The sequence below is a fragment of the Merops nubicus genome, unplaced genomic scaffold (assembly GCF_000691845.1).
Source record: "Merops nubicus isolate BGI_N331 unplaced genomic scaffold, ASM69184v1 scaffold2693, whole genome shotgun sequence".
Taxonomy (NCBI): domain Eukaryota; kingdom Metazoa; phylum Chordata; class Aves; order Coraciiformes; family Meropidae; genus Merops; species Merops nubicus.
This window is the reverse complement of record NW_008600749.1, coordinates 33,980-46,337: the sequence shown is the minus strand read 5'-3', so window position 1 is coordinate 46,337 and position 12,358 is coordinate 33,980. Positions and strand designations below refer to the sequence as shown.

The 12,358-nt window shown below is 44.4% G+C and overlaps 1 protein-coding gene across 1 annotated transcript; it reads left to right on the top strand.

Annotated features, from left to right (window-relative positions):
• Positions 1-3,957: 3,957 nt before the first annotated feature.
• GCM1 (glial cells missing homolog 1 (Drosophila)) lies at positions 3,958-11,599 on the top strand. The gene is made up of 5 exons (XM_008937756.1): positions 3,958-4,154; positions 5,892-6,144; positions 7,515-7,627; positions 8,281-8,409; positions 11,099-11,599. The coding sequence occupies exons 1-5, from the start codon at positions 4,053-4,055 to the stop codon at positions 11,597-11,599; spliced, it is 1,098 nt and encodes a 365-aa protein (XP_008936004.1). The 5' UTR covers positions 3,958-4,052.
• The last annotated feature ends 759 nt before the right edge of the window (positions 11,600-12,358 follow it).

Below are 12,358 nucleotides of genomic sequence, written 5' to 3'. Positions count from 1 at the left end.
TGTGCGCGGGGGCTCCTCTGGAACGGTCCGTGACTCACACACGTGCTCCACTCCTCTCAGTGTGGTGCATGCCCAGACATGCTCTGCCTAGCTCACCCAGCTCTTCCACACATCCAGTCCTCCATCCAAGGCTATCTTTGAGACAAACATTCATGGCTCAGTCCTTCACATTGGTCCTTCACAGGGGTGCTGGTCAACAACTGGATAAATATGAGCCAGCAATGTGCCCAGGTAGCCAAGAAGGCAAATGGCATGATGGTTTGTGTCAGAAATGGTGTGGCCAGAAGACTAGGGAAGTGATTGTTCCCTTGTACTCAGCACTGGTGAGGCTCTATCTCGAGTACTGTCTTCACTTCTAAGCCACACACTACAAAAAGACACTAAGGTTCTGGAGCATGTCCAAAGAAGGGCAACAAAGCTGGTGAGGTGTCTAGAGCACAAGTCTTATGAGGGGCTGGTGAGGCAACTGAGGGTGCTTGACCTGGAGAAAAGGAGGCTCAGGGGAGACCTTGTCACTCTCTACAACTCCCAGAAAGGAGCTTGTAGTGAGGTGGGGGGTCACTCTATTCTCCCAAATACCAAGGGATAAGACAAGAGGAAATGGCCTCACATTGTGTCAGGGGAGGTTTAGACTGTATACAAGTTAAAACTTCACCAAAAGGGTTGTCAAGTATTGGGACAGGCTGGCCAGGGCAGTGGTGGAGTCCCCATCCCTGGAGGTACTTAAAAGACATGTAGATGTGTTGCTTAGGAACATGGTTTAGTGGTGGACCTGGCAGTTCTGGGTTAACTGTTAGACCTGATGATTTTAAAGGTCTCTTCCAACTCAAACCATTCTATGTTTTGATGTGCATCTCTATTCTGTGCTGTACAGGCACACAGCACACAGTACGTCCCCAGCAGTCTGACAAAGCCATCTTGGGAGTCTGAACTGAATAGTGACCTAAACCCATGAGGGCAAAAATGATGCAAACTACATATTTGTAGCTTGAGAAAAAAAAAAAAAGAGTCCAAGACATTAATCAGTGTTTGAGCTCAGAGGTGAAGCCCCGTCTAACCTGTCTGGTTTATAATCTATGGCGTAGACATGCCTATCTTATATGATGTGACCATCAGAGAACCCTGCAGAATGTGTCATTTCAGACAGCATGTCTAGAAAGAAGCTGTCTGGGCAGAGACAGGAAATTAAACTTTGAAATTAAATTTTAAAAAAAATGAAAACTGTTCCATGAATGTGACTGAAACAGCAAAGCTAGAACTACTCTACATACAACTGACTTCTTATCCAGAGCAGTCCAGAATTCCAAAATATGGTAACTGAATGAAAATGAGATCATCAGCCAGTTCTGATATGAATGGCATTAAAAAGACCAGTTTCAAGAGAAGAATTAAAGAGAAACATAGGACAAGGAACATCAATCAGGGATTTAAAAATACTTCCACTTCAAAACACATCCATCTTCCCTTCAAAGAGCCAGGCCACAGGGGAGAAGCTTTCATTTTTGGATACTGAACAGTGAAAACAGCATAAGCATTTCAAATTATGTTTAATGTGGAGGTAGCCAACTTGAGGATACTTCAAGACCATCTGGGAACAAAAGCTTGTCTCCAGAAAATGAGCAGCATCCCCAATGCACATTTGCACAGGCTGAAACTTTCTTCTAATGACAAGTGGCATTTCTAGTTCTAGTGAATTTATGCTCTGTGTTTGGGAATTTAATCATATTACTTCATCCTGCTGCCACAGTGTTTCAACAGCCTGGTCACTTTTGTCTGGTACCTTGTTTGTGGAACAGCCCATATGGATCCCTCAGTTACTTCCATGAGTTAATTGAGAGCAGTTCTGTAAGATAAATAAATACTTCAAATATGACCCTTCTGAACATGAATTGTCAGGGTGAAATAAGTTAATTCTTCTAAAGGATTACTTCAGATGCATCTTTGTAACCTGTGCATTTTTTTTCCCTGAATTTCTGTTTTATTCACCTCCAGATCATCAACAGATAAATTAAACATTGGACCACAACCAGAACCTTGCTACACCCTGCTGTTTACCTTCTGTATCAATGAGCATTTACAAGGAATAACAAAAATAAACCAAAAGGCATGAGAAGAACTAGATTAATTTCACTGTTTTTCAAGCACAATGAATCGCACCACATTCCAGTGACAGAGGTGCTAGTTACATCATTCGTTCTTAATATAATCCCATTTTTTCTTAAATTTATTTTTCCAAATCAAGATAATTCAGTGTCGACTTCTAAAGCCTCACTTTTTATTTAAGAGGAGCAGAGCAGTTTGTTCTGCAGGAGGGGAGGGAAAGAAAAAACTTCAGACTTTAAGATTTGTGAAGCTGCTATACTTTATTAATCATTAAAGTTATATAAATAACAATCAGAAATTTAATATGCCACATCATCTTGTAATTATTGTTCAAAGTTTTTGCTATTATTTCAGCCTTTGCCTGCAAGTAGCTAAATATGTATGATTCTCTGTAACTTTATTTTTTGTGCATATTGTTATGAAATTATCTGTCTTTCATTGATTTTTAAAGTAATATTTTTATCCCTATCAATATAACATAGAAGAAATATTCCATTTTCTCTAATAAGGACAAAATTAAAAATCAATTTCTAAGCCATCTCATTTTGAAAAGTAATTTTAAAAGCAATGAGACTATCATTTTGATTTATATAACAGATCATCTCATGTTTTAGAGTGCACAATAGTCAAGGGTCATTTGTCTAATAAACTCAACTCGGTTTTCCAATGCTGCTTGTATTTTGTTTGTCCTGAATTTACTATCTCTGTCCTTATTCTAACACAACACGAAAATATATGAAGACCTTACAGCTGCTTGTCTTTCTGAGCAGTGATGTTTCCTTCTCTGGTCTAACACCTTATCGAACCTGTGATGAGTTAGTTGCCCTCCAAGAACCAGCCTCAGGTTAAATTCCTGAGAGCACTGGTGTGGGGCACCCTTCTGTGGGACCTGGTTCCGTGGGGGATGCTTTGCCGTAGCCTTCCTTCTCCCCTTCCACCACAGCCTGAGCCACAAAATGGGGCAGTGGGGCTCTGACTATTCAGCCAAATGTCTCAAATGCTTTGCAGATATCCACAAACTCTTGCTTTAGAGGTGATAATATAACCTGAGAAATTAAGATCACAGGTATTTCATAAATGGGTAAACTAAGGATCTGATTTCCAACGGCCATGCATCTGCAGAGCCATAAATGACAATAAAATGAATTATACTTAGTGAAGTCTATGAAATAGATTTTACTTCTCCCACTATGCAGTAGTCTTCAACAAATCCTTAATTGGCATAAATCACAGTGACTTTCCTGAAACCACTGAAGCTTTCCCAGTTTACAGAGAGAAACAGAGATAAAACAGTTTGGGTTTTTTTTTTTTTACTTCAGTCTGCTGTTGAGAGAGAAAAATACAGGTAGCCCAGCTTCCTTTTCTACGCTTCCCTCACGCAACTGGTAAGTCCTCATAGACGCCCACAGTACTTGAAATGGCTGAGCACCATTACCCCTGAAATGATGTAGCAGTCTTTGCTTGATCCTCACCTTTGTCATCCGCAGCACGTGAAGTATCAAAGGGGTAAGCAACAACTCAAGGGGCCCTTCGCAGCCACTGAGCTGTTCCATCAGTTTGGCTCTGGAGATACTGAGCCAGAGTCAGAACCAACGTACAAAGAGCCTGCGAGCAGAGCTACATGACCATGAGCCGGGCGTGTGAGGAGACCGAGTGAAACAGAACAGGTGACAAAGGCACGGTTCCCTTACTGTTGACGATGCCTCTGTAACATCGCAGCCTGTCTCTGAACTATATTTTCCACTGCATTGCCGGCTTGCAAAACTTTTAATGGAACAAGTTTTTCTGGCAGAAGAACACTGATTTTTATCTTTAATGAGCAGCCTCTCGATTGTTTAGCTTCAGGAAACAGCCTCCTGGTTGTTAACCGCTTGAGAGTGCTGACAGCCAGTCAACTTCAAAAGCAGCCAGGAGAAACTTTCTTGCTAACTTTGGGAAAGAATTCAAAAATGCTGAAAAGTGCAGATGATGTTGTCATGGAGCAAGAGGACTCTGCTTCCCGACAAGGAGAAATGACGAGCTGGGATATCAATGACATCGAACTTCCCCAGGTATGTGTCTGTGTCTTAGAAATTTATCCAGTTCTGACCAGTCGTCTTCTCTGCTGATCTTAAATTCTTTCTCAGTTATCTATGCCTTGTTGCCTTTATTCTTTGCCAACACAAAGTATGGGACAGAGTTTTACTGAGAAGATAGAAAATATTGATCAAATATTGAAGTTTTCATGCATTTTCCCTTAAATATATTATTGAAAAAGCAGATGAGTTGCCTCTCTAATCCACTGGTGGATGAGGTGCAGAGAAAGCAGGAGAAAAGAAAATATCTCCTCCTGTGGGTGCTCAGTTAGAGATGTCCAGGACTTGCTTTTTACCCTGGGGAGTGCTTTATGAGAAGAGAACACAGCACCCACATCTCCCTTGCAACTCTGGGTGCTCAGCCTCACTGCAGATTAGGCTCCAGGTGAGCAGGTTGGCTTTCCACACAGAGGCAACACTTCGTTCCTGAGCACCTAAGAAAAGCTTGCTTTGTGTTTGCAGAGATTTGCTGAGAGGCAAAACAGTGATCTCTCCCTCCCTCAGTCCTATTCTAGTCATCTAAAAATTCCAACCATGCTCTCCACTGAAAGCCCGCAGCACCACGCATGCCAATGTCATCTCCCTGCCCCTCACCTCCACATATTTGCCAGGTTCCTCTTGCTGTGGTACTCCAACATCCAGCTCTGCCTTTCACAACCCAACCCTGTCTTCTTACCTGACCTTGGTCTCTTTCCTACTATGCCACTGCTGCTTACCCAAAGCCTCCATATCCCAGGCTGCCTTCTTCCCTGCTCTCCACCCCAAGGTCACCTTCACATGCATTTCAGCTTCCTCCACACCCTCCCCTACACTACCTGACGGCTCCTAGGGGAGCACAGGAGTTTTTCTTTTCTCAGTTCCTGTCTGTGCTGCTGTAATGGCTCTCAGGGGCTGGAAATGCCTACTAACTTTTTGTACCCCTCCAATACTTCTTCCCTCAAAACTGTCAGCAGGTATGTTAGGTGCTTTGCAGTTTACTGCATTTTACAGTGTTGACTGTACCCACTGAGGAGATCTGTCTCTGGTCCTTTGGGGTTTTTTTTTGTTTTCTCCATTGAATTTAATTTTTATTGTTCCTCCCAGTGTTTCCTTTGAGGTTTGGGGTTTTTTTTTCTGCTTAGTCTATAGCAGCAAAAATAAAACCTGATGAGCATGTCAGGTTTCTTTGGCTTGGACTTCAGAAAAATCACCATGAGAGTCTTCCACAGCAGTTAGGCCAAAACAAATGAAGTTCAGAACTGAAGACCTAATGCCCTAAATGTGGGCACAGTCTCAGTCTGCTTCATCATTCACCCTTTTTCCATCGAGCTGAGACAAATGATTCAGTGTAACTTTGCTGTGACTAGCCAGAAAGGCAAAGCAGAATCTCTGCTACTAAAGCTAACAGAAGCTAGGTGGTGACTGCTGCCTCCAAGGAACATGTCTGCTATTTTACATCAGACATCCCACTTTCCTCTCCTGGGGCAGTCCTGAACCAAGGTGGACCCATAGGTGAGCAAGAACAATCTCCTGGCCAGGCTTTCCTGATGCTTTCGGGCTCAGAAAACACAGGGAGCTGTAGTTTTTCTGCTTTCTCTCTGCTACTCCCTCCTGCCAACCAGCATTACCCACTGAGGTGCTGGAGTCACCCAGGCAAGGACAAGTTTGCTGGGCTCTTGCACAAGTTCTTCTCTTCCCTAGCCTGAAACATGGCTTGCTTTGATCTCTCCACAGGACGTAAGACAGATAGACTGGTTTCAAGAATGGCCAGATTCCTACGTAAAACATATCTATAGCTCTGAGGATAAAAATGCTCAGAGGCACCACAGCAGCTGGGCAATGAGAAACACCAACAACCACAACTCTCGCATCTTAAAAAAGTCCTGCCTCGGGGTGGTGGTCTGCAGCAACGACTGCTCCACCTCAGATGGGAGGAAGATCTATTTGAGACCAGCCATCTGTGATAAAGCCAGGCAAAAACAACAGCGTGAGTATGAACATAGCTGTTCGTTCCATGGCAGTTCAAAAGTGAACACAACGCAAAAGAAATCAAAGTAGAGGATAAAATTTGGACTACCCAACCTTCCTGCTGCCATTCCTTATATTCAAGTGCAACTCTTGATTTTGCAGCAATGCATTTTATATTTTTTACTGTTGGTGGAGGTCTTGTTTTCTTGTTTGTTCTTATTTGTGCTCTTTCTGATGGTTAGAGATTGATTCCCAGTCTTCCCAGGTCCATGAGCAAGGCTACCAAGAAAACTATACGGTGCAGGCAGCTTCCTGCTGTGCTGTTGCTGCTGACCTGAGTGTTGGCTTCATTATTGCACAGGACCAAGACTAACTCAGGAGGCAAGTCTTGAAGGAAAGAAGTTGCTCACAAACAATGATGAATGGAAAATAAGCCTCATAGTCACGTCACTGGAGCAAGGCAATGCAGAGAACAAGCTGCGTGTACATTTTTAACAAGACCACTCCAAATGATTGTTGAGTGCTTAGCAGAGCTAGCACATTCTGATTTCTGCATCTGATCAACATTTTGGCTAAAGAAAGGTATTACCTGAGCACTCAGTGAGGTCAGAATGAGGTCCTCCAGAAAAAACAGACAAGAACACACATGACATTCCAGACACAAGTTAAAACCAGCTAAAACTGACTATGATAATAAATGATGAAGTGATAATAAAGCTATAATATAAATTTTCTGCTAGTTCTATTTAACAATGGGACAGAATAAAGACAATTATTAGTTTGCTTATATTGATTTTTGCTTACATTTGGAAGTTTTCTGCATAGTTTTTCACCATACAGTTTCTAAGCCACAAACCAGAAGTAGCAATCCACCACTAATGAGCCATTTTGATTCATCTGATCAGTGTTGTGTAGCATCTATATTTAGCCCGCACCCAGGACTACATTATAGTTGCTCTATCACCCAATGACCCCTCCCCAGCCAAGAAGAGGAGCTGGGAAAAAAGGAAAGGAAACTCATAGTTTGAAATAAAAAAAAAAAAAAAAACCCAATCACAAAAACAAAATAATACCAACAACGGTACAAAGACAGTTATACACAGCCCAGCAAATATATGCTTGTCACAATAAATGGGAACGCAGCCCTCAGGCACAAGATCAGAACAATCTTCAGAAGAACCCCAAACAGGAGACCCTTTATGCTCAGCAAACTTCCCCCTTTTCACGGAGCACGATGGTTGTGGGATGGGATACACGTGTGAGCCAACTCAGATCAGCTACCCTGGCTGACTCCAAACTGCTGATGGTCTGCAGACTATTGTAGGCCTATGGTTCTGTCCTAGTGAAACCAGGACATACAGAAAATATTTCCCCCTATCTTTACTCCAGGGAAATGCTGTCCAAACTGCAATGGACCCCTGCGGCTCCTTTCCTGCCGAGGCCATGGTGGTTACCCAGTTACCAATTTCTGGAGGCATGAAGGCAAATTCATATTTTTTCAGGTTGGTTACCTTACGTTACGCAAATTAAGTTTAAAGACTGACTTTTTTAAGATTGATTAAGGACATTTTTTGTTCTAACAAATAAGGTTGTTAAATGTGACACTGTTAAATGCCAATAAGGACAAAAATCTTCGTAATGAGTGGGCAAGGTCCTAAGCAACCTGATCTAACTCTAAAGCTAGTCCTCCTAAGCAGGAGGTTGAGCTAAACTTCTAGAGGTCCCTTACAAGCTAAATTAGCCTGTAGTACTATGATTTTACAGCAGAAACAAATAAATTAAGTTAAATAAAATTAATTCTCTGTGAAAGCTAATGGAACTTAATGTTCTGATAAACATGTCTAACGTGTAAGAATAATGGAAATGGCTTCAGGGGCACTGTAGACAGGCTGCAGAAGACCTTGTGGCTTCAACTGGGGCTGTAATGTGGGCAGCCTCTTCTGCATATAAATGCAGCGCACTGGTTATGCTCTCAGAGTATTTCTATCCCATCATGCTTCATCTGATATTTGTTACTTGAGCTTACCTTAAATGTCTTATTAAGTACAAAGCATTAAGTTGGGTCATATGTGTGGTTTTGGCCCATGCTACAGATTTTGCTCTCTTAATGACAAAGTTATTTCTAACTTTAACATATCATAATTCCTTTCTGAAGTCCAAAGGAGCTCATGACCATCCACGTCCAGAAACAAAACTAGAAACAGAAGCAAGAAGATCAACCCAAAAAGCACAGACATCACTTTCTCCATCTTCTCCAGAATTAAAACGAATCCGAGAGATTGAGGTAAGTCTTATTACCAGTCAATGAAATTGTGAAGTCAGTGACCCATAGTTCAAGGCATGGTGGAGGCTGGCTGGGCTTTGGGTAAATGGTAAAGCAGGCTTTACATCTCCTCATTCTGTCTCCCCATGATCAGTCCAAGAAGGAGCAGAGCTGTCCTGAGCATCCTGCTCTGTTCAGCACTATATCATCCGCTGCCAACACCCCCGCCCTGGAGCCTCTTTGGGTCTGGTGGCAGCAGGGCATTACATCTGCACTGGTGAAGAAAGCAGGGCGGGAGGGCAGGCTCAGTCTGATTGCTATTCACATGGTCCCCACCATGGATTTGGCCAGTGGCAACTCCTGCTCACGGACAAATTGCCCTGGCACAGGTCAGGAGGAGAGCATGTGCCAGGGACGTTCCTTGGCAGGACAAGGCTGCAACAAGTTTGGGTCCCTTCACTGTGTATACTGGCTTTGAACTGGCTTTAAACTTACCTGTGCCCTTATGTGCCATCATGCTACAGGCAATAAGAATCTCATCCTGATGCCGTGAAAAATAGCCTTTGGTGGGTGCAACACAGCCCTTGCACCATTTCACTTCAGGTCCAGAGGCTTCCTAAGGCCAGGATGTAGTGCAGACACTGCCAGGCCATGCCTTTTGGTCCCTGTTACCAACAATAGTCCTTGGCCTCATTTGCAGGAGTCCTGCAAGGCTCTTCTGCCTCTGAGCAGGATTCAGCCACCTGCAGACCCTCAAGGGCTTTACTGGGTGTAGAAACACTTCTGAAAGCATCTACAGAGATCCCGTGGACTGGCCACTTGCCTGATAAAGGGAATCAGCTAGAGCAGTGAGGCTGTCTCCAGTATCTCCCTTGCAAAGGCTGTGTGCCACCAGCCGTCCCCACGTGCAGTTTGTCTTGGTGCATTCTCCCCAGCCTAGTGTTCAGGGTGGTGACTGGTGCCCATTCAGCTACAGACAAAAGGGATAATTGGGCTGGGCGGGGACAAATTTCTTAAATGGACAACAAGCAGGGGGATCCAGGAGCCCAAGAGGCAGATTAAAAGAGCGAATAGAAGAAATTAAATCCATTTAAACGGGATACGAATTTAGGAGCTGCAGCTATTTCTACTGGAAATACGCAAGAGGACACTAAAAGCCATAGCTCAGGAGTGACTCTCAGGGAGGCACAGTGACTTGAGATGGGACAGTCAGCCAGTACAGGCGAGCTCTTGACACAGGTGCCTGGGAACATGAGCATAAGAAAAGGCAGCTGAGCCACTGCGAAAAATCTGTAGCAAATACAGAAACAATGATTTCATATCACTGGCTTAATTCTGTCCCCATGAACACTAAAATAGTGCTCCCCTAGGAAATGTTACTGAGCCACGTGGCATTTTTTATACCTGAGACTATTAGTCTTACTGAAGACAAGTTCCCTCTAGATATGTCTTGATCTTTCCTTTCCTACAACATCCTCCTGATGTTTCATTTTGAATTGTGTGGGAGTCGGAACAGACCAAAGATGTCATAAGTATCTAATTGTAGATCCTGCCCTTCAGCTGGTCTGACTCTGTGCAGCTGGAATGATACCACTTACCCTCAGCTGGCTTCCAGTTTACCTTCTGTGGCAGCTTTTTCTTTAGAATAACCAATCCTATTTGTGTTCTGCCAGGACCAGCTGTGATACAATTAACTTCAGGGTCTAATTTGACACACAGAACCTGTGTCACTGAATCTGCAAAAAGGCTTCTGAAAAGATTTGCAGAAGAAAACACAGTTTTAATGTGCTGATGAGAGACTTGGAAGGAGAACTTCAGAAAAAATATGAGCCCAAAATAATGCAAGTGATACACAGGATATTTTCTCTGTGATGTCAGTGAGTCTAGATGGAGGTGGGCTGGGTTCAGGTTGTTCAGATTTCATCTTGTGGTGATTTGAGAACAGCTGAAAGATTTGCTACTGTGGCAGTCAGCAAAAATCACTATAATTAAATAAATGCAAAAGGAGAATTACAAAGAAGAGAGACCTGTAAGTACTCATCAGTAATGACAGAAGAGAATGAGTGTTCTGAAAGGAATTAAAGTTTGCAAAATTGTAATCCAATAATCAGGGCAATTAAAGAAGTTGTGAAATATTCAGAAGAAAAGACCCAGAAGAATAATTCTTGTGTGCTGCTCCCTCCCTGAATGAAATTTCTGTCTGTGTGGTGAAAAAAAAAAAAAGTAAAAATAGGAGAATCTATCAGTTAGAGGTAGTGTCTTGAAAAGCTGAAACAACTTCATTATTGTAGTGAAAAGATCACTTCAAAATAATCAGTTTTAAAAAATCCTACTTAGCTTTTCCAAACTCCACAGGAAAAAGAAAATCTATGATGTCAAATGCAGAGCATAACTTCATTTTCAGGTGCTTCTTCAGTGCATGCTGGTAGCAGACATCAAAGGCTGTGAATGAGAGGTCTAACAATTATTTCAGTATAAAAGAAGCTTTAGGCAAATACCGATGAAACCAACTCAGACCAGTGATCTGGAAGCCCTATTTGGTTTGCCCCTGAAGTGCCACCAGCACTACCCTACAAGGAGGGCTCTGCTACAGCATCTGCCTTGTTACTGGTATTAACCTAAGCATTGGTGAGGTCTCATATAGGATGTTTTTTATCTCTTGCTGCTGGACAATACCTTGTTTTACTAACCCACGCCTTGCTTTCCCAAGTCTCTGACAGGTGCCATGCCGACCTGGGAGGCTTTGCCTTTGCTTCTTTCCAAGTCGGATGCCTATGTGCTACCTGCAGATTTTGGGAGACATTTAAGCAGAAGTTCTGAGGAGCCAAAGATAAGCATCTGCTCTGGGCGGCCACCAAGGGCAGCTGGGGAGGACAGAGGCTCCCAAGAGGCTCCAGCTTGGAGCAGAAGCCTGGCCCTCGGAAGGAGCCCCAGCACCGAGAGGTCTTGGAGCTGCCCTGCCACCCACCCACCCTGCACCCGCCCTGACACCCAGCACACCTTGCCCTTGACAAAGGGTGGCCGTGACTCCTTCAGGGTTATTGCTGGCCCTTTGGGGGGTGCATCCTGTGAGGAGAAGTCCCTGCTGCCCTGCAGCGGCGGAGCAGAAGCCTGGCCCTCGGAAGGAGCCCCAGCACCGAGAGGTCTTGGAGCTGCCCTGCCACCCACCCACCCTGCACCCGCCCTGACACCCAGCACACCTTGCCCTTGACAAAGGGTGGCCGTGACTCCTTCAGGGTTATTGCTGGCCCTTTGGGGGGTGCATCCTGTGAGGAGAAGTCCCTGCTGCCCTGCAGCGGCAGGCGCCTCCCGCCCCCACCCCACCCTCGGCCCCGGGGCGGCATGGGAGGCCCCTGCCCCGTGGCGGGCAGGGCACGCACCCACCACCACCACCAGCAGCCCTCGGAGCCTCCGAGGGGAGGCGAAGGAGACTGGGGCGGGGGAGGGCACCGTATGGGTCCCAGCTACTGCAGCGATGACATGGGTTTTAACCTGTGCCCCTTACGGTAACTGGGTTTGAGTGTCCTCTCTCCCTCCTCCTCTGGCAACCGAGCTAGTTCTGCGTCCCTGTTGCAGTGTGGATGTGGAAGTGCTACCACGCCAGGTTCCCTCCTTGGCTCCTCTTGCACGCCTCAGGAGGGGCTTTCATGCCTGAAGTCTTGCCTTTGTTCTTTTGGATTATTTAACTGTTATATTTTCCCCACTATTTCATTGATCTAATAAAAGGTATCAGCTCTTCTTACAGACTACCTTGCTACCGTTCTTGTTTGGTAGCATTTCAATTTTTCTTGATACTCAGTTTGTTCAAGCCTGTGGGACTGTAGAAGGCGTAGATGGATGACCTCAAGGACCACAGTTGTTGTGTGCAAACCCTCTGCACTCTTCCAGCTTCTCAGGCAGTGATCTAGGTCCCTCCAGTGCACCAGCCCTGCAGATGTATTGTATAGCATCGTGACAGGGGGGTTTTGGT